The following is a 22,436-nucleotide window of genomic DNA, read 5'->3' on the forward strand; positions in this document are numbered from 1 at the left end:
TTCCACCAGATCCACCCAAAAACTGAAACTTTCCTTTCCCTTGTAGGAAAACTAAGTTCCTCCCTCCCTTTTAGAATCACTGAGCTCTGGAACAACCTTACCTCCCCTCTTAGGAATCTGAGCTCCCTCCAACTCTTCCGTAAACATCTGAAAACCTGGTTATTCTCAAAAATGTAACTCTTCCTCCCTCTCTGTTTACTCTAGTCCTCTAAATTTCCTCTTCATCTTTCCCTCCACTGGAGTTCTTTTCCACCCTAATTCTTGTTAACCGTGTCGAGCTCTGCGAATGTTGAGATGATGCGGTATACAAACCTAAGGTTTAGTTTAGTTTAGAATGCATGCTCCTTTCTTGTCCATGTTCTTGTTTCCTTTGCTCCCTTGTTTGTTATCTATATACAAACATTTTTAAATAAAAATGCCTTGCCTTAAACAACAATAAAAAAAGCTCAGGGTCAGTCTTCCTCTTGCTGCAGCCTGTCAATACAAGAACCACTTAATCATGCATCAAAGCAAAAAAGGAAAATGAAACCCGAAAAGCCAGACCACTAATCCTCTTCTGAACCCCTTCAACCCCCCACCACTGCACGTGCAACCCTCTCATTCACCCACCTCCCCCCACCCGCCGATCACCCCCGAGCATATGCTGACGTGTCCACGCCGAGCGCGACCCGGAACTCCAAGCTTCCCCCTCCTTCGTGACGTCACCCCAACCCCCCACCTGCATCTCCGTCCACCCGCGCAGCCTCTCAGCTCGAGCCCCAGCAGCGCCGAGGGGAGAAAAAATAAAAAGAGGCGTGGTTGAGCGGTCATTTCCGCTTCCGGTCGCAGAAGACCCTCCCCGCCCTCGCCCTAGCGCCGCCCCTCCGCCGGGCAGTGCGCTTGCGCGGCGGCGCGTGAGGCGATAAATAGCGTGTCATCGCCCCGCGGCGCCTCTCTGTGCCTCGGTGTCTCGAGGGCGGCTCTGGCGAAGCGGGTTCGAGTCTCTTTCGGCGCCAACTTTTTTTTTGTTGTTGTTGGTTGTTTCGGCCCCGCCTCCTACGTGTTGTCTGCCGCCTCACTAGCCCCGGACTACCTAGCGGACCATGGCTTCCTCGGCGGCTCAGTCCTCGCCCGCCCTCGCCCTGCAGAGAGGCATCGTCAAGATGGTAAGTCCTGTGAGGGGGGCAGCGCGAGACCGCTGAGGGGAGCCTCGTGCCCCTTCGCCGGTAGTCTCGCGACTTGGTGTCGCTCCTTGCGCGCGCCCTGACACTTTTCTCCGCACGCTTTTCCCCCTTGCCCGGCACTTCGGCGTTACTCCTTTCGTGCTTCTCGTACTGGTCCTCCGCCCGCTTTGCCCGGCCGGGCGTCACGCGCTGTCACTTTGGTTGCACACACACACGTGCCCTCGTCCGCCTCCCGTGTTTAGCGTCCTCCACTCTTTGTGTCTAGGCTTTCTTTTGCCTCTTTAAAAAAAAAAAAAAATTCGCTGATCGTTTACCTGTTGCTTCTGGTTTCTTTCGCACGCGTTGCTCCGACTCGGTCGCTGCGCTCCCCCCCTTTTTTTTTTTTTTTTTAGTTGCACTTGCAGCACGCGCTCAATTTACTTAAGCTCGCTACTAATTGACGTCTAATGGGAACTCCCCCCCCCCAAATACACACTTCTTTCTTCCTTTCAGAAAGTTACTGCAGCCTATTTGGGGGGCAAAAATTCCGAGTCTCTAGGACACTACACTGTGCATTAACTTGAACATTTTTGCTAGCGCGTGGGCCAATCCTGTTGCAGCCTTTTCTGGTTTTGATTGCACCTCCTTTTGCATACTTATACTACCCCCCCCTATGATTTTGCCAAGGGGCCGCTTTTCTATGTTTTTCGACTGTGCCCCTGGACAGCTGTTCAATCTCCATCTTGCTGTGTCATGTTCAAGGCTCCATACTTTTTTTTTTTTTTTTCTTCTTGCACCACACTTTCCTCTTCTGTTTTATTGCTTTCCTTCGTCATTCCTTGGACGTCAGCGCTCCATGATTAGAACATAAGAATAGCCTTACTGGGTCAGCTCAGTGGCCCATGTAGCCCAGTATCCTATCTTCACGCTGATCAGATCCAGAGCAAGCGGTTGCTTCCCCCATGTCTCTCTCCTAGCTATATTCCCATGTTTTCCCCTCACTCTCCGTAAGATCTGGCACAATGTTATAAATCTTTGAATGAATTAGCTGTCTGGAGAAAGCATGATTTTCAATGTGAGCGGTTGGTCCCTGCAGCTATGATTTGTTAGTCTTCTGGCAGTTTCACCTTGTTGCATGTAATTCTTGGAAACCTGGAATTTGAGCCACCTTCCTTTATAGGCTATCTTAAAAGAAAACTACATTTTTAGTTGACTGGAATGCGTCATTCATATTTTGTTAACCTTTTACATCTCTGCAGACATAACCTGACAGCTTCCTTAATCTCTCTCCTGTAAGAGAGAAACCTTGTGGACTCATTTAGGAAGGAAGGTGGTGAGGAAGGAATTTCACAGGTGGTAGTTTTGGTAGAAGGGGCAAGTGAATTTGCCTGTAGTAAGCCTCAACTCGCTTCTGTCTCTTTGAATCTACAATTAAGGTTTATGGCTTCTGCTCTTTATGCACCCAACCACGAGTTTCCTGCTTGCTTCGAGAGATTATTGCCACATACTTAAGCACAGGCCCTGCATTTATTAATGTTATCGGGAGTGATTGCTTGCTGAGGGGGGCCATAAGTTTATAGTGCAACCTTGGTGTGGTGGTTGCAGATAGGTACAGAATTGGGGTGTAGCCTGGAGTTTACACATGTATTGATGACAGATGGAAAAAACTTGTTTAATGAAGTTTTAGATGAGGGCTCCATTCCCTGGATTCTTAACATCTGTAGTAGTAGTCTTGATCAGTTGAACTAGAGGCTTTGAGGCAGTTGAGTCGCAAGGGCTTGGTGCTATGGCACAGTTAAGGACACGTAGTGGTGGGCTGGCAACTTGAACTTGTGGTGGTGCACAGTGATTCATTCACTCTGCATGCAAGAAGGGGAGGCATGGGTCAGACTCCTCAACCACACAAACTCATTCCTTTCTTTCCAAAACTTACTTAGCAGTTTTACAAAGCTGAACTTTTTTTTTTTTGTCTGAATGCAGGAGCACAGACATGTTCTTTTAATAGGTTGGAATATTTGCTGTACACTGCAGGAGTACACATGCACAATTTTGCTAGGTTGACAAGATAATGGTTCTTGAATGACAGCTGTTTTTAATTAATAAGGTTAAGTATTTTGCACCTGTACTTTGATTCTGTGTCTAGTATAATTTTTGTGATTATTGATTCTCGTCCTTGGTCTTCATACACTTTATTTTTGTGGTACTATAGAAATCGGTAGTACCAATGGATAGGCTTATGGTTTCCCCAGCTTATTGCCATCGGGACCTTGCAAATTCTCATCATCCCAGACATCAGCAATGCTCAATCTTACACAGTCATTTTGTTTTGCTTATTTTGCGAGCTTTTACATGTAGTTTATAGCGGTGCCGGACCCCGGAAAATCTTTCACAACCGAAACACAAACCTTTTACTGTGTTTTATATTTTATTTTGTGTTTTTTATTCTGCACCTTGTTCAAATAAAGATTTTATCAAGATCATCAGTTCCACAGTTCTTTTCGTTTTGCTCTGCTGTCTTTTTTTTTTTGTGCGTTTCCTCTGGACTTTTTTGGTTATTTTCTACATAAGGCGAAACACGAGATGTACATTTCAAATGAAGAAGTAATTAGAACTTACTTTATCCCAGGACAAGCAGGCAGCATATTCTCTACATGTAGGTGATGTCATCCACGGAGCCCCGTCGCAGACAGCTTTTCAAGCAAACTTGATTGAAGATCTTAAAGTTTGCTAGTGCTGCACCACGTATGCCTTCTCGCTCAGCTAGAAGGCGCGTCTCCTCAACGTGGTCCTCGGTTCTTAGTTTTCCGCGGAGCCAGAAAGCCCTGTCTCTCTTCTCTGCAAATCTAAGTGCCTTTCTTGCACCGCGGCTTCTTTTATTGTTTTCATTGGAAGTCGCTGTGCCTCGTGTCTTTTCTGTTTTAAAAAAAAAATAAAAATTTTAATTACATCGGTCGCGACCGGGGGTCCCGGTTTTTTCCTAGGCCTCGCGTGGCCGTGGCCTTTTTTTCCTGCCTTATGTCCCGTCCTCTTACCGGTTTCAAGAAGTGCACGCAGTGCGGTCCTGTGATGTCAGTCACAGATCCGCACCTTTGGTGTATACTTTGTCTAGGTGTTGATCACCCTACAGACTCTTGCCCTCATTATGCCACCCTCCAACCTCGGGCTCTTCGTAGACGGGCCAAGATTTTGGAACTCTTCACCATGGATAAAGGCTTGACCCTGGTCTCGGCCTCGACTTCGGTCTCGATGTCAGCCTGAAAGACCTTAGTCCCGAGCAGGGGTCTCAAAGTCCCTCCTTGAGGGCCGCAATCCAGTCGGGTTTTCAGGATTTCCCCAATGAATATGCATGAGATCTATGTGTAAGCACTGCTTTCAATGCATATTCATTGGGGAAATCCTGAAAACCTGACTGGATTGCGGACCTCAAGGAGGGACTTTGAGATCCCTGGTCCCGAGCATGTCTCCCTCGACTTTGAAGGCCTCGACTGCTCCGGCTTCGAAGACCGACCTCGGGTAAGTCTCCTCTTCTTCCTCCAGGTTCAGCTCAGCTACCGAGGAAGCTGTCCTCGGAGTCTCTGGCCACCCAGGCAGTGAGTGTAGTCCTTCTGGCCTCTGCGAGACCTCCTCCTAAGCGTGCCTCCACATTATGGGAATACTCTACATCGAGGTCGCCCTCATTGTAGCGCACTGTTGCACCAGTTCGTCCAAATCCTTTGGTCTCGGTGCCGATGTTCGAGGATATGCGGCTATCTTAACCTCGCAGATCTCCTCTGCTTTGGCTCAGCTTGCCCCGGCCTTGACCTCGCTCATTGCTGGCCAGCCTGGGCATCGCGCCGAGGGCTCTCGAGGCAAGGTGCGTCAGTCCCGCTGCTTGTCCTCGAGTGACTCCTCGCCTACTCCATCGAGGCGGACTTCCCCTGCCGCCCAACCTCTTTCGAAGCACTGGCCTAAATGTACTTCTTTGAGGCAGCGGTCCGCCAAACGGCCCAGGCATTCTCCCCCAAGGTGGGGTAGTCCCCAGATACTCACACTACGGGGTCCATCCAGCCGTTGGACCTCATACTGTCTAACCCTCGTCTTCGCCGATCTCCTGTGCTGTCTTGGTCTCCGAGCCGAGGGGCTTCGAGGTTGAAGACTCCAACCTCCCTGCTGCATTGGAAGGTCTCACGTGGGATCTTTAAGGGAGTAAATTCAGGGGAGGGGATACTTGGAATGGGCAGACTTGGTGGGCTATAGCCCTTTTCTGCTGCTTTTTTCTATGTTTCTATGTCTCTTCTTCCCGAGGTGGGCTCCCTGGGTCTCTGTCCCTTGGGTCCTCGCCTTCCAGGCTTTCTAAGCGCAAGCTGTCGTTGACTCCCCCCTCATTCTCTCAGCGGGGCCTCATCGACATCCCTGCTTATGAACACTGACTTGCCGGCACAGTACTCGAGGGAAGCTTCCCCCTCGTCTTCTTCTGCCCCAAAGTCCCGCTCGGCTTCGCCCTTTGAAGGGCGTTGTGCGGGCAAGCCTTTCTCCTTCACCAGGTTTGTGCTGGACATGGGTAATGCACTGCAACTGGACCTCCAGTCAGAATCCAGGTATACCCAGGAATATTTGGAGGAGATGGAGCTTCCTTATCCACCGAAGGAATCCCTTCGCCTCCCCCTGAATCCGGTCTTGCAGCAGACTTTCTTCTGGAATTTGGAGACACCTTATGCCATTTCAGCCATTCCGTCAAAGATGGAATCCAGATACCGGATGGTCCCATGTAAGGGGTTTGAAAAGGCTCAGCTCTCCCACCAGTCCTTGGTGGTGGAGTCTTCTTTAAAGAAGTCTAATCCTTCCAAGGTCTACGCGGCTGTCCCGCGTACTAAACCATTCAAACGGAATAGATAATTTCAAATGGTCTTCATTAATTTGAACTTCTACACTCTGATGCTATATTTTCATTTAGTGGGTGTTTATTATGGCTTTCCCCTTTTCAGCATTTCCATTTGCATTGTATAGAATATTTACTGAGCACTGTTGCTACGCTAAATATTTTTTGTATGGCTGCATACACTGACAGATTTTTAGCGGATAAAGCCATACTGGCTCCAAGCTGATTTCAAGAAATGGCGAATAGACATTTTAATAGCTACAGCCTCTCCCCTTAGGTTCCTTTGTGTTTATCCAGCCTGTTGCAGGGTATGTATAATTGCAGTAGGGCAGATTTTATTTTTAGTTAGGGCCTTTTGAACATATTCCTTTTTTTTTGTTATTAATATTTATTGAATTTTTCAATATAATAAAGCATAAAACTTGTACAGAAAGGAAATTCAGCATGAAATTAATACAATTGAAAACATATATAAAGAAATATCAAATATAAGCATAAATTTCTACTCAAGTCCTCAATAAGATCCAAGAGGGGAAATGGGCGAATCAAAGTAATTATATATAAACCAAGTAATAACTAGTTGAATGAGATTAAAGCACCCTTTCTTAAACTAAGCACTTTCTTTCTCCAGAGATACAGTTGAAAGAAAAGTTGTCAGTTGAGATGGCTCAAAGAAAACATATTTATGAGAATGATAATTACCGTATTTTCGCGGATATAACGCGCGCGTTATACGCGATTTTACCTACCGCGCATACCCCTCGCGCGTTATATGCCTGAGCGCGGTATAGAAAAGTTTTTAAACATAGTTCCCACCCCGCCCGACGCCCGATTCACCCCCCCAGCAGGACCGCTCGCACCCCCACCCCGAACGACCGCTCGCACGCGCTCCCACCCGCACCCGCATCCACGATCGGAGCAAGAGGGAGCCCAAGCCCTCTTGCCCGGCCGACTCCCCGACGTCCGATACAGCCCCCCCCCCCCGAAGGACCGCCGACTTCCCGACAATATCGGGCCAGGAGGGAGCCCAAACCCTCCTGGCCACGGCGACCCCCTACCCCCACCCCGCACTACATTACGGGCAGGAGGGATCCCAGGCCCTCCTGCCCTCGACGCAAACCCCCCTCCCTACAACGACCGCCCCCCCCCAAGAACCTCCGACCGCCCCCCCAGCCGACCCGCGACCCCCCTGGCCGACCCCCACGACCCCCCCACCCCCCTTCCCCGTACCTTTGGAAGTTGGCCGGACAGACGGGAGCCAAACCCACCTGTCCGGCAGGCAGCCAACGAAGGAATGAGGCCGGATTGGCCCATCCGTCCTAAAGCTCCGCCTACTGGTGGGGCCTAAGGCGCGTGGGCCAATCAGAATAGGCCCTGGAGCCTTAGGTCCCACCTGGGGGCGCGGCCTGAGACACATGGTCGGGTTTGGCCCATGTGCCTCAGGCCGCGCCCCCAGGTGGGACCTAAGGCTCCAGGGCCTATTCTGATTGGCCCACGCGCCTTAGGCCCCACCAGTAGGCGGAGCTTTAGGATGGATGGGCCAATCCGGCCTCATTCCTTCGTTGGCTGCCTGCCGGACAGGCGGGTTTGGCTCCCGTCTGTCCGGCCAACTTCCAAAGGTACGGGGAAGGGGGGTGGGGGGGTCGTGGGGGTCGGCCAGGGGGGTTGCGGGTCGGCTGGGGGACGGGCGGAGGTTCTTGGGGGGGGGCGGTCGTTGGGGGGGGGGGGGGGTTTGCGTCGAGGGCAGGAGGGCCTGGGATCCCTCCTGCCCGTAATGTAGTGCGGGGTGGGGTTAGGGGGTCGCCGTGGCCAGGAGGGTTTTGGGCTCCCTCCTGGCCCGATATTGTTGGGGAGTCGGCGGTCCTTCGGGGTGAGGGTGCGAGTGGTCCTGCCGGGGGGGGGGATGTATCGGACGTCGGGGGGGGGGCATCAGGCTTTCAGGATGGGGACAGACCTTCAAGGGGGGACAGGACTTCAAGGGGGGACAGTGCACGGAAGTCAGGGGGGGTGAACGGAGAGTCGGGACAGCGCACGGAAAGTCAGGGCGGGCGAAAGGAGCGTCGGGCATCATGCGCGTTATATGCCTGAGCACGGTATAGAAAAGTTTTGGTACATATCATCGTGATTTCTGCGCGCTATACCCCTGTGCGCGTTTTACACAGGTGCGCGTTATATCCGCGAAAATACGGTAATAACACATTTGCATGGATGTCGCAAGTAAAAAGTCGCCCCCAGAGATATAACACCAGGTTTCCTTAACAAGAATTCTCGTCTCCTTCTCTGTGTGTCTCTAGCCAAATCTGGGAACATCTGAATTTTACAACCTAAAATTATTTTTTTTTATTTTTAAAGAAAAGTCTCAGCAACCAGTTTATCTGGTGCGAGAGCTACTGTCAAAAGTAAAGTGGCTGGGGTCACTAATTCTCTATCAGACATTTCCAAAATATTAGATATGTTCATTAAATCAGGTCCCATTTTCTGTTGTTGTTGTTGCTGGTCTTGAATCTTATTTGGAAGGTAATAGACCTGTGTAAATGGTGGTAACGACTCTTCAGGAAGTTCCAATACTTCCGTCATATAACGTTTTAACATTTCCCTTGGGGCTATCATAGAAACCCTAGGGAAATTTATCAGTCTGAGGTTATTATTACGAGAAAAATTTTCCATTGCCTCCATCTTCCTTCTTAGGTTAGTATTGTCTTTAATTAATGTCTCAGTAATTTGTTGGGAGACTTAATTCTTGACAGACATTCTGTACTGAAGTTTTTGAGTCCTCTAATCCAAAGTTTTTAATCTCAGTCTCATGGTTATTAAGTTTCTTTTCTAGTTGTTGTAGTTGTGGGTTAATAGATCTTGCCAAATTGGCCACAAGATCCCACAGAGAATCTAATGTAACCTCTCGGGGCTTCTCAAATTGAAAAGTTTGTGATTTTAATTTAATTAGCTCACCCTCTGGCAACTTGTCTTCATCGGCAGTCTGTCGAATTCTCTCATCCCCCAGCGCTTCCTCCTCAGTCTCCTTGCTCAGACTCCTCTGCACCGGCAGGGAGTCCTGCAACACAGTTCCCCCGTTGTTCTCCTTAGCCTCCGGGAGGAGGTGAACTCCAACCTCAGGAAGTACCTCCTCTCGCGGGGAACTGGTTGACTGAGGGCGTGGGGGAGGTGCTCTTGCTTCGGGGCTCAACGATGTCTCCGGCCCCATGGAGAGCGACACAGATGCGTCTCCCGCGGGGAACTCCCCAAAGCCGCCGGCGTGCCCTGCATTCTCCGCATCAGCTCCTCTATATTCCCAAAGACGGCCGTTCTGGAGCGCTGCGAGGCTCCAGCAGCGCTGCGTCCCCTCCTCTTCGGCATTGTTCAAAGCAGGTAAAAGATTTAGAAGTACACGGAGATTTTAAGGAGCTTCAGGGAGAGTGAAACTCAAACAACCTCTCGTGCAGCCATCTTGGATCATGCTCTTTTGAACATATTCCTGATAGTAGCCTGTTGAATGTTAGCTGGAAAACAGCAGAAAAAAAAGAAATGTTGATGCTCCTGTACAAGTCATTGGTGAGGACCCTTTTGGAGCATAGTGTACTGTTTTGGAGGCCATATCTCTAAGGAAATAGACTTGAGGAAATCCAGAGAAAAGTGACAAAAATGATACAGATTTTGCATCATAACATAGATGAGAAGAGATTGGAAGATCTGAATATGTATTCACTAGAGCAGTGGTCTTTGCTAATTTTTAAGCTAGGGCCGTTTTGGATCCAAAAGGGGTGAAAGCCGACAAATGTCATGACACCAATAATGCTTCTCGATATTCATTCCTACCAGAACACATGGCCTTTGTCACACCTTTAGAATACAGATAAACCCTATGCAAATACAGGACCACAAAATTAAAAGTCCTAATATACAGAAACAAAACCCTAAGATGCCAGACTCTGCATGCAGTACAAAACCAGAGGAATAGAAAGAAATGCATTCCTTCCTGAACAGTGCAAAATATAGACAGCAGATATAAATTCTCAAAACTTGACACATTTCAATCACTAAATTGATATTCCCTACCTTTGTCTGTGATTTTATTTTTCTAATCTTTACCCTGTCTGGTTGCACTTCTGTCTGTGCTCCTAACTGTGTTTCCAGGGCCTTCTTATCCATTTGCAATTTTTTTTCTCCTTCACTTTCTGCTCTACATCAGTTTTCGGCTTTAACTTTTAACATTCATCTTTCTTTCTTCATTTTTTCTGCTTCCTCCTCAAATCTATCTACTTTTCCATAACTTCCCTTCCCATCTATCCATACGCACTATCTCCTCCCTCTCTTCCCTTCCCCACCATCCATGTATGCCATTTCCTCCCTCTTTCTTCTCCCCTATTCCCATCTATCCATAAACAGCATTTCTTCCATCTCTCTCCCTTCCCCTCCATCCTTGTGTACCATCTCCTCCCTCTTTCCCCTTCCTATGGTCTGACATCTGTCTTTCCCTTTTCCCCCCTCCTATGGTTTAGGATCTTTATCCTCTCCTTCCCACAGTCTCGTGTCCCTCTTGCCTCTTTCTCCCCCATTTGTAGTCTGGCATCTGTCTTTCCCTTTCTATCTCCCCCTGCCTTATAGAATCTCTCCCTCCTTCCTTTCCCTGGTCTGGCATCTCTTCTCTCCCCCACTTCCCCATTCAGTGGTCTTATAGCTCTATCCTTCCCCCCCCCCTCCCGAAGTCTGGCATCTCTATCTGCCTCTTCCCTTTCTTCTGAGGTCTGGCATCTTTCCTTCCCTTTCTTTCCCCATCCCTGCAGTCCAGCATCTCTTACCCTCCCCATGCTATTTCCCCCCATAAGATCCGATGCATGATCACCGTTCTTTTCAGCGGCCCTGCTGTAACTCTTCGGGCCGCCAACAGAGTGAGTGAAGTAAATAGCTATCTGGAAACTCTGCTACTGCTTCCTGCCTATGCGGGGACAGGAAGGAGTAGCAGATGAAAAGCTTCTGGGTCACCTAAGGCTGCGTGTTTACTTTAATAATAATAGCTTTATTTATATCACTCTTGTTGCCAGCAGCCTGAAGAGTTAGAGCAACACCACTGAGAAAAAGAATGGTGAACAAGCACTAGATCTCGCAGGGGTGGGGAGGGGGATTCCAAATAGGTGGTGAGGCATCCAGAAGGTCTCCGCAGGCTGCCATTGGCTTGCGGGCCTTGTAATGAAGATCACTGCACTAGAGGAAAGAGGCAATATGTTAAGACGTTTAAGTATTTGAAAGGTATTATACAAATGTTTTCATTGGCGTGGTGGTTGTAGAACCAGAGGACATGAATGGGGGTTGTAGGGTGATGACGTAGGGGTAATGTCAGTAAATACAGATTGTAGTGGATGCCTGGAACACTCTTCTAGAGAGCTGGATTCAAAAACAGTGAAGGAATTAAAAATGCATGCGTTAATTACAAGAGTTGCCTAAATAGCAGGGTGGAAACAAAATCATGTTGATGTTTTAAGTTGGACATATGTAGTTGGGAACTAAGGCCAGTGCCAGATGGATTTCTGTGTCCTGCAAATGTCAAAAGACAGGTGTGGATTAGGGAACTAAATTCAATGCTGGATGGACTTTTATGATCTGTCCCCTGCAAATGGTCTTTGGTAAAAGGAAGCAGGGGAGATGAAAGGCCCATTGGCTGGATACCATCAGGAATGACACGGGAATGTACATCAAGCAATTGAAAGAAACCGTGGAAAATGGAAAAGCATGGCGAGGACTGGCCTACAGAGGGTCAGACACAACTGAATGATAGTAGTAGCCTTGCAAATGGCAAAAGGCAGGTGAGTATCAAGTGTGAGAGTTGTATATTACTAGATTATATAATATACGAGAGGGTGCTGTGCATTCAAGGAGGAGATTAGCAACTTAAATACTGTTAGCAATACTTTTGGTTATAAAATATTGCTCTGGGACTGCATTGAGTTGGTGGTTGGAATGATGGCAAATTGCCAACCAGTGTTTAAGCATGAGTGACTGTAACCTGAACAGAGTAGCTGATGCACTTCGTCTTTGTTGGGCAGACTGGATGGAACGTGTGGGATTTTATCTGCCATTTACTATTACTGTGTAAAATTGGGTTTAATGAACCAGTGAAGTGTCATAAATTTCTTAATATTTATGGAACAGGTGGACCTAGCTTAGCATATAAAACCAAAATGATAGCTTAGTAGTTGAACTTTTCAAAGATCACAGTTAAGGACGTCGGGTACTTCAGGAGAACACAAGAATACAAAAGATTTTAATTTAGGAAGGTCAGACACTTAAGGGCTCCTTTTATGAAGCCGCGTTAGCGGTTTAACGCGCGTAATAGCACACGCTAAACCGCTGGCCGCGCTAGCCGCTACCGCCTCTTGAGCAGGCGGTAGTTTTTCAGCTAGCGCGTGATGAGAAGTCACGCGCTAAAGCCCTAAAGCAAAAAAAAAAAGGACTGCAATGGCTTTCTCATCCACTATCAGAGTGGACCTTCCTCTTCAGAACTCTGAATCTATTTGAACAATAAATGTTACTGTCCTACCCTCTGGGGACATCTTTTAAATGTCTGGGGTTTGAGAAATGCTAGAATTACTATACTTTAGGTGAAATTACTGTTTACAAACATGTTGGATGTTTGGAGAATTTAATTACACTTAGTTTTGCCTCTGCATGTTCTGTATTTTATTGGAACCATAAAGAAATGGAAGTCATACCCCATGCAGTAGATGGACAAGCAGGAAAAAGTGAGCAAGAAAGGATAGTCCTTCGTTAGAACACACAATCTTTATTTTATTGACATCCTTTGTGCAACACTTTTGGACCTCTTATTTTTTTTTTTTTTCCCTGTGAACATGAATCTAGACCAGGGGTAGGCAATTCCAGTCCTCGAGAGCCACAGGCAGGTCAAGTTTTCAGGCTATTCACCATGAATATGCATGAGATGGATTTGCATGCACTGCCTCCTTGAGATGCAAACCTATCTCGCGCATATTTATGGTGGATATCCTGGAAACCTGACCTGCCTGTGGCTTTCAAGGACTGGAATTGCCTACTCCTGGTCTAGACAACATTTTTAATACTGCAATAGTGCCACACCCCAGGACCATCCTCATTGAGATGTCATTATAGGGAAATGTTTGAGGTAGATAATCTATTTTGTCTTTCTGGTTTTGTAACTAAATGAATTTTGCTTTTGTTTTCTAGTTTGATAATGCTGCTTTGTCCACATTTACCCTTTTGCTTCCCATCAGACTTCCTTCCCAGGGCCAGATTTAAAATGCTAGATTGGCCAAAGTTTTGGAGTGTGATCTCTATGGGCAGAAGTTAATGGATTTCCTGATGAACCACTTAGAACATAAGAATTGCCACTGCTGGATCAGACCAGTGGTCCATCGTGCCTAGCATCCGCTCGCGTGGCGGCCCCCAGGTCAAAGACCAGTAACTCAACTGCGTATGTTCCAGTTTAGCAGGAACTTGTCCAACTTTGTCTTGAATCCCTGGAGGGTGTTTTCCCCTATAACAGACTCGAAGAGCGTTCCAGTTTTCTACCACTCTCTGGGTGAAGAACTTCCTTACATTTGTACAGAATCTATCCCCTTTCAACTTTAGAGAGTGCCTTCTTGTTCTCCCTACTTTGGAGAGGGTGAACAATCTGTATCTGCTAAGTCTATTCCTGTTTCGATCATGTCCCCTCTGTCTCCTTAATTGTCTGCATAGACAGTCTCCATTTTAGTTGTGTGCCTTCTAGTTGACAGTTTGGGAGAATATTCTTTGGTATATGCAGTCTATTGTAATATTTGTCCTAAGCATATGCATTAAGCATATTTATAAACCATATATCCAGCCAAGGCTGATCTAAGCAGTTAATAGAAAAGCACACAATAAAAATAAACATGACTCTAAAAGCACACAAGCCCCACTTTGAAGAGGCAAATACTGCCAAGACTCTCCCAAAAAGGTACATGTAGACAGGTGTCTCGATTGGCCTGCAAAAGAGGAGAATTTCATTCTGCCTTTGAGGCATCTGGCAAAGCATTCCAAATTGAAGGAACTGTAGTAGTAAATGTGGTATAGAGAGTTGACACGGGGACAAATTTTTCCCCATCCCCGCGAGAACTCATTGTCCCGTCCTGGCGAGTTCTTTTCCTGTCCCTGTCCCATTCCTGCAAGCTCTGTCCTCATCTGCACAAGCCTCAAACATTTTAAAATCATAAATGTTTGAGGTCTGTGCGGTTAAGGCAGAGTTTTACAGGAATGGGACGGGAACGGGGAAATTGAGTTCCTGCGGGGACTGGGAAAAATTTGTCCATGTCATTCTCTAATGTGATAGCTCAAGCCAAAGCCTGCCCTACCATACAAAGGGCACAGGTATCAAGTCAAAGCCTGCCCTACCATACAAAGGGCACAGGTATCAAGTCAAAGCCTGCCCTACCATACAAAGGGCACAGGTATCAAGTCAAAGCCTGCCCTACCATACAAAGGGCACAGGTATCAAGTCAAAGCCTGCCCTACCATACAGAGGGCACAGGTATCAAGTCAAAGCCTGCCCTACCATACAGAGGGCACAGGTATCAAGTCAAAGCCTGCCCTACCATACAGAGGGCACATAGGGCACCCTATGTCTTTCAGCAAGTATACCCCTCAATTATGGCCTTAAAAACCAAACAGCAGGACTTAAAATGGATGTGAAACATGATTAGTAGCAGCTGTAAATATACAATATGGGCATCATTCAAATCCTCAAACCCCACATCCTGTTATGTGTGGCCGTGTATTTGTCTAGCCGTAAGGAGCGCAAAATGTACGCTAATAGACACAAGTCTAATCTATTCTACTCTTCAGTTTATATAAGAACATAAGAATTGCCGCTGCTGGGTCAGACCAGTGGTCCATCCTGCCCAGCAGTCCGCTAACGTGATGGCCCCTAGGTCAAGACCAGTGCTCCAAATGGGTCCAGTCTCACCAGTTTAGCATGAGCTTGTCCAACTTTGTCTTGAAACCCTGGAGGGTGTTTTCCCCTATAACAGACTCCGGAAGAGCATTCCAGTTTTCTACCACTTATCTCCCTTCGGAGCTCGACTTGGTTTACAAGTGGTCTAAGACCAGAATACACATGAAAATAAAAAGTAAGAGAAAAGGGATTAGATCTTAACAATGCTGTCAATTAGTTGATTCCATAGGTAAACCGTTTAGATATTGTGAAAACAGCAAAGTTGTTTTTTAAGACTTTATAAAATCGTTGTAGCTGACCTATCAATCTAACAAGAAGTCCATTCCAAATCTCTCCCAACTTGAAAGCAAGGGACTGACTAAGCTTCCCAACAGATTTAATTCCCTTGAAAGAGGGGAACGATCATTTATATATCTGTTTATTCCTCAGGTAGCAGGATCTGAGAGTATTCCAGTGTAAAGGGACCAAAGGATCAAATATTCCATAGAGAAGTTTAAAAACACATGAGCATTTGAACTGAATAGCCAATGAAGCATTCTTAGCAAGTAGAGAACATTGTAGTAGTTGGGAGACTAACACCAGGAACTAAATATGGGCAGCAAGACGGAGCAGACATGAAAGCCACAGTTTACAAAAGGCCATGGAGTTGACTGAATCTGTGCTTAATAAATGTCAAATATCTGTCATCCAACAAGACACCAAGATTATGCACAAGGATAGATTATCCTTTGTACTGCAAAACCAAAGAACCAGGAGGCAATCACTACCCATCCACAAGGTTGTCTAACATTTAATGCCAATAAACTGGCAGCCATCCATGAAGAAACCAGACCCAGGCAGTAGCTTGATTTGTTTTCAATATTGTCTGCTCCTCCAAGAAAGAGCTAAATAACTGTATACATTCAAAATTATATTCTAGTGCAATAGGTGTGTCATTCTGGACAGATGCCCGCGAGCTGTGTAGAAGGAATCCAATCCTTTTTTAAACACCTTATACATCAGAGGGTTCTGTTGCCCTCTTCAGTTTTTCCTTCTGTTATGCTCTGTATATTTATTTTCAGTCTTTTTGACCTTTTTTGGAAGCTTTCAGTGAGTTCCCCAGATTGTAGGTCAAACTCTGCCTGCATGGAACAGAAGCAGACTGAGGTCTGCAGCTGACAGGCCAATCCCTCTGTGCTACCTGTTAGCCAGCCTGCAGAAATTTTTGTGGAGCTTGGGGTCTGGTCCCATAGAAACTTTGCTTGCTTACTGGGTCACGGGCTTGAGTGCAGGCTCTCAGGCATCCTTAGGGGGCTCAGCAGGGCTCTTCAGGGTGCCCATTGCATTTTGCCTTCCTTTTGCATGTGCAAGTCTGCAAGGGTTTGATCAGCCAAAAGATTTCAGCATTGGAGGAACAGTCACATTGAGACAGTGACTTCTTCTCTCAGATCCAGTTACTTTAAGAGCTGAGGCTGGCTACAGCACATCTCCAGCACAGTTCACAGTGAGTAAGGCTGTTACAGCCTATGAGGAAAATTGGGGGGAGGGTGTTTTAAAAAGCTATTTTTAAAGGTTTCTGTCCCTTCCTTTATGGTTCCCCACTTCCAAAATCCCTTTTTCAGAATTTTTTTAAAATTTTAGTTAAGCTGTTTTTTTGTGCCAAAACGTTGCTGTGACAGCCATCCTGGATTTCCCAGAACCTTCAAACCACCTTGTTTTGCCTCAAAACTGGCAGGGATGGAGCTCTCAGGTGCTATGCAGATCTGGTGCATCTTCAGAAGAGCATAGGTCTCAGAATGTGAGTAGAGCTGGACCTACCTTCACAGGCGCCAGTGGTCAATAGAAGATGTGGATCTTACAGTGTGGCTTTTGAGCACGTGGCATTATTGCACAAAGGATGCTCAGAGGTAGTGATTGCTACTCTTATCAGAGCCACAAAGCCTACTATGGTCTCTACTTATACTAAGGCATGGGAAACATTTCAGCACTGGTGCATTAAGGAACATTAAGGAGAAGGTGGAGCCATTCTCTGCTCTGATTTTGGTGGTGGTAGCTTTTCTCTTAAGCATTTCTCTTAGTGGCATTCCTCAGATTCCAAGTGGTGGGACTTCTTGTTTCAGGGCTTGAGAGTATAAAGCTTCCTTAGCATATCATTCGCACTTAGCCAGATTCCTAAAAGAGGCGCTACAGCTCAGATCACTGGTAAAACATCCGTTTCCATTATGAAACCTTAATGTGATTTTGCAAGGCCTCGGTCAGGCTCCATACAAGCCTCTTAAGGAAGCGTCTTTGGATCTTACGCTCAGATGTTTTTTCTTATGGCCATTACTTCAGCAAGAAGTCTCAGAACTATAGGCTACTTCTTGCAGAGAGCCTTTTCTCTAGATCACAGAGGCCTGAGTTTCTATTTGCACAGTTCTCTCCTTTTTACTGAAGGTTGTTTTGGACTTCCATGTCAATCAGGAAGTAAAATTTCCAATTCTCCAGTCCACAGGATCAAAGAAGGGCTGGATTCTGGAAAAAATTGGATGCGAGGAGAGTCCTCATACAATATCTTGAGGTTACTAATGAGTTCCGAACTGGCCAGTTTTTTGTGCTCACTGCAGTTCCATTTCATCAGCATATATTGCCTGTGGAAAACGGTCACCAGTCTCTGTAAGGCGCATTTGACTAGAAGCATGGCTTCTCTGTGGGCAGATGTAGCAACAAGCAAGGACTTCACCTTTGGGTCCTCAGTGTAACGAGCCAACACAGAGTTCCGCCCTAGATTTCTGGGACAACTTTTGTATATCCTGTCCATCCAGAGCATAGGTGTCAAACTCAAGGCCCGAGAGCCATAACCGGCCTGCCTGGTCGTTTCAAGTGGCCCGCGGTCCGATGCCCCCAGATTTACCTTATGGCCGGCTCCCTCCTCCTCACAGCCATAGTGTGCACGGAGCCTCGCACATCCTACACCTCATCCAGAAGCATTTCCTCTGACGTTGCGATGTCGGAAAGAAGGGTTCAGGTGCAGGACGCACGAGGAGCCGCTGTATAGGGCTCCGTGCACACTGCGGCTGTGAGGAGGAGGGAGCCGGCCACAAGATGACACTGGGGGGGGGGGGCTTTGGGACCACAGGCCACATAAAATGTCCAGGTTGGAGCCAGCCAGAAGGTTAGACACCTGCCAGAGGGAGGCACAGCATGGAGGGAGGGAGATAACAAAGGTAGGGGAGAATGGTTTTATTTTCAAGTTAGTGTTTGAATTGTGTCAATTTTGAGCATTTTAATCTGCCTATCTTTTGCACTGCTCAGGAAGAAATACATTTGTTTCTTTTTATCTGGGGGTTGTACTGCATGCAGAATATTGAATCTTATGGGGTTTTTAAAAATATATTAGTACTTTTAGTTTTTGGTCCCATATTTGCATAGGGGTTATCTATATTCTGGTAGGAATGAATGTTGAGAAGCATACAGTGTGTTTTGTGGGCGTAGGACGAATTTCACCTGATAGAGCATCAGCAATTGGAGTGCAAGGGGTCAGTGCAAGAACTGGGTCAGCACTAGAGTTGCTGGTGTCCCTCGCAGTGCCCCCTCCTAGCCCACCACCGCTTCCATTCCTGCTGCAGCTGCCTTCCACCAGCCCCCATAGTCTTTCTGTCCCCAAATCCAACATTGCTGCTGTGCTCGACTATTCCCTTCCCTAGTTCCTGTAGGTCCAACACTTTGGCACATACTGTTTTTCTGTGGTAATGACCACCACGGAAGGTTCAGGATTGGTACATACAGATCCTTTAAGAATTTTAATAGAAGATGTATTGACGGGGCGGTGACGGGGCAGTGAAGGGGACAGTGCAGTGACAGGGACAGATTTTTTCCCCGTGTTATTCTCTAGTGCTCACGTCAAAAGCTTCTCTCTGACTCAGCTTCCTGTTTCCGTTTTTGACTGAGCACCACGTTGCCGATCTGAAGTTCTGTTGATGCCAGGGGTATAAGGAGGCCCGTTGCTGATCTTAAGAGTCATCGCGAAGGGGGGGGGGGGGTTGCAGATCTTGTTGCCAAAATCAGAAAGGTGAGGAAGGGAGAAAGATGGGCCTGTGGTGGATGGAGAGCTTGAGAGAAGGGGGCAGATGATGGAAGTGAGGAGAAAGGGGAGAGAGAAGAGGGCAGATGATGGAAGTAGGGGCAGATGATGGAAGTGGGGAGAGAGAAGAGGGCAGATGATGGGGGAAAAGGATTGAGTTAGGGAAATACTGGAAAGGTGAGGGAAAGAGGTGGCGAGCTGTAAAAAAGGAAATTGATGAGAGGGTAGTAAGAACGTAATCTAGATGGATGCAGAAAATAAATTGAAAAGGAAAATGAGGGAAGAAAGGGATTGCAGAAGAGAGGTGTGGGAGAGGGAAGGAGAGGAGAGAGATGCCAGACCAATGGGGGTGAAAAGAGAGATGGAAGGGGGAGGCATACAGTTTCTGGAAGGGGCATAGAAGGAGAGAAGATGCCATATAGGGAGGGGCAGAGAGACGGCAGACAGTGGACGGAAGGAAGAGAGTAACAAGAAGATGAGGAAAGCAGAAACCAGAGAAGACAAAGGTAGAACAAAAATTTTCTATTTATTTATTCAGGTTATTGAGGCCAGCAGCGTGCCTGATTTTAAGGTCAAATGGGATAGACCCGTGGGATCTATTCACAGAGAAAGGTAGGGGAGGGTCATTGGGGTGGGCAGACTAGATGGGCCAAGGCCCTTATCTGCCGTCTATTTCTATGTTTCTCTATTGTTCCCATGTGACAGGTCTGACTTGGGGTAGTCAAATTCTTAAATATTAAGCATACTATTTTTGGCATAGTGGGGTATTGGTGGGGGTACTTGGAACAAGTCCCTCAGTTAAACATCCTATTTTTCCTGCAGGTTCTCTCAGGCTGTGCCATTATTGTCCGTGGTCAGCCTCGTGGTGGGCCGCCTCCGGAGAGACAGATTAACCTCAGCAACATCAGAGCTGGAAACCTTGCCCGCCGTGCCGTGGCTGCTCAGCCAGAGTCTAAGGATACCCCAGATGAGGTGAGACCTAATTCCACCACTAGCAAATGCAGGCTCAAAGGACTGCTGCTATTTCCCTCTTTTTAAAGTGGTCCACTATCAAAAGATATTGGAAGAATCTTTGTCTTATCAGTGTCTCGTTCTGGAATTCCCTTCTGGTCTCTATCCGTCAGTCCTATTCATACATGATATCCTGCCATAATTTGAAGATATTTGATTTTGGACAAGGCATGGTTTTACTTTAAACTGTTAGCTTGAACTTATTTCTTCATTTTGCAAACCACTTCGGGCTCATCCTTGAAGAGGTGGAATGTATGTAAGTGCAACGACTAACTCACTCCCCTGCCTCCTTTCTCAATTAACATAAAAGCTGCTATACTGGGATAGATAGGTCTATGAAGCCCAGTATCCTATTTCCAACAGTGGTTAACTCAGATCTCAAGTACCTGGTAGAAACCCAAAGAGTAGCGACATTCTACAGCTCAGATTGCGATGTCATAATGCCTCATTCCACCAGTGCCTAAGAGCCAAACTCATCAGTGATGTCACAATGACTTGATTGATCTATACTTAACATAACATGAGTTGCCACACTGAGACAGACCGAAGTACATCAAGCCCAGTGAAAGAAATAGAGCACCAACATAAACAGGACAGTTGCACTTACACACTATATAAGGAAGAAGGAAGAAAGAATTAAAAAAAAAAATCCTTCTCAAATTGGAATGTGAATTATAGAAAATTCTAAGAAATAAAACTGCTCTTTTTTTAAAAATAAAGACTTATATCTTGCCACTTTAGCCTTGGGGGTTCCCTGCTCGTGAGTTCTTACGGAAGAAGCTCATTGGAAAAGAGGTCTGCTTCACAGTAGAGTACAAGACCCCACAGGGGCGAGAATATGGAATGGTTTACCTGGGTAAAGGTAAGTGGTGAGTCATAACTAACCCGCTCTTCTCTCTCTCTCTCTCCTCAATAACGGTCCTCCCGACCTCCTACCCTTTTCCTCTCTCCCCTCTTAAGCCCGCATAGAATTTCACGGTACTGTGATACATATAAACTGTTATCTTTATCATACCTTAATTTTTCGCTGTATTTTTACAGAAATGTGTGGCCTATTCCAAACAGGTCCTCTCAGACATTATTTACCAAACTGTATATCTTATACTCTTGCACCACAAATTGTATTTCTATAATTTTGCTTTCTTAAAGTCTCTGTACTCTGTATTTCCTCTGACTATCTGCATATTGTAATTCGCTGAATGTCCAGCTCTCTTGATTGTAAACTGCCTAGAAGTCCCAAGATTGTGGCGGTATAGAAGAATAGTTATTATTATTATTGTTTTCAGCAGAAGGGAGAGCAGTCTGTTCTATTTCGCCTCCTTTTTGTACCCCTTTTGGACAAGTCACTTAATCCTACATTGCCCCAAGTACATGGTGAGCCCACAAGGGACAGTCAGGGAAAAATGCTTCAGTACTTGAATGAATTTGTCAACTGTTGAGCTCTTTGGGGAGAACGGTATAGAAAATTGAATGAATAAATGGGTATGCTCATTATTTCATGTTGTCCGGCTATATCAGTATCGCTGCTCAACCAAAGAGAAAATCTGGAGGGCAGTGTAGAGCTTACATCTCGCTGGTTTATCTTGTGCTCCATGGGTGAAAATGTATACATTTTTGCATGGATTCAGTGCTTGCTGTGGAATCTGGGTGTTTTAACTTATTCTGACAATAAGAGTTGTTTTAAAAAAATATATATTCCGCCTATCCTACAATTCTATGTGGATTACAAATTATTCAGGTACTTGAGCATTATTCCCTAAGTGTCCCGGCAGGCTCCCACTCTATCTAATGTACCTGGAGCACAAAGAGCAGGGTCACAAGGAGCAGTGCAGGATTTGAATCCACAACCTCAGGGTCCTGAGGCTGTAGCTCTTAACCACTGCACCACACACTCCCACGAGTTAAGTGATTTTGACCACAACAAAATATTCCTGCATACAGATTGAGGCCATTGATTTATTTTTTTTTTTTTGGTCAGTCGCTCTGTTCTCTTGTATAATTCAGTGGGTTGTTCTTCCACAGACACATCGGGGGAGAACATTGCAGAGTCTTTGGTAGCAGAAGGGCTGGCCTCCCGGAGAGAAGGAGTCAGAGCCACAACGTAAGTTACCTTCTTACCCTTGTCAATGCATTTTAAATTTCAGGGGGGAAACAAAATTATTCCATTAGATATCTTGGGTGAGGTGTTGAGGGTAGAAGGACAAGTATTTAAGGATCTTCCTCTCATTTATGGATACCTTTTATTCTAAAACCAAAAATTACAAAGAGATGCCTTAGTCCAGTGTTTCTCAACTCGGTCCTGGAGTATCCCCTTGGCAGTCAGGTTTTCAGGATATCCACAATGAATATGCATGAAAGAAATTTGCATAGAATGGAGAAGTTTGTGCATATTCACTGTGGATAGCCTGACTGGCAAGGGGGGACTCCAGGACCGAGTTGAGA

The 22,436-nt window shown here is 46.4% G+C and overlaps 1 protein-coding gene across 1 annotated transcript in view; it reads left to right on the forward strand.

Annotated features, from left to right (window-relative positions):
• Nucleotides 1-858: 858 nt before the first annotated feature.
• The window catches only part of SND1 (staphylococcal nuclease and tudor domain containing 1), a 1,352,488-nt gene continuing 1,330,910 nt past the window's right edge, over nucleotides 859-22,436 (forward strand). Inside the window, exons 1-4 of the mRNA XM_033959404.1 lie at nucleotides 859-1,145; nucleotides 19,806-19,955; nucleotides 20,736-20,856; nucleotides 22,017-22,095. Coding sequence (XP_033815295.1) covers nucleotides 1,083-1,145; nucleotides 19,806-19,955; nucleotides 20,736-20,856; nucleotides 22,017-22,095 — 413 coding nt within the window. The 5' untranslated portion in view covers nucleotides 859-1,082. The remainder of the gene's footprint in view (nucleotides 1,146-19,805; nucleotides 19,956-20,735; nucleotides 20,857-22,016; nucleotides 22,096-22,436) is intronic.

Source organism: Geotrypetes seraphini, chromosome 9, assembly GCF_902459505.1.
Source record: "Geotrypetes seraphini chromosome 9, aGeoSer1.1, whole genome shotgun sequence".
NCBI lineage: Eukaryota > Metazoa > Chordata > Amphibia > Gymnophiona > Dermophiidae > Geotrypetes > Geotrypetes seraphini.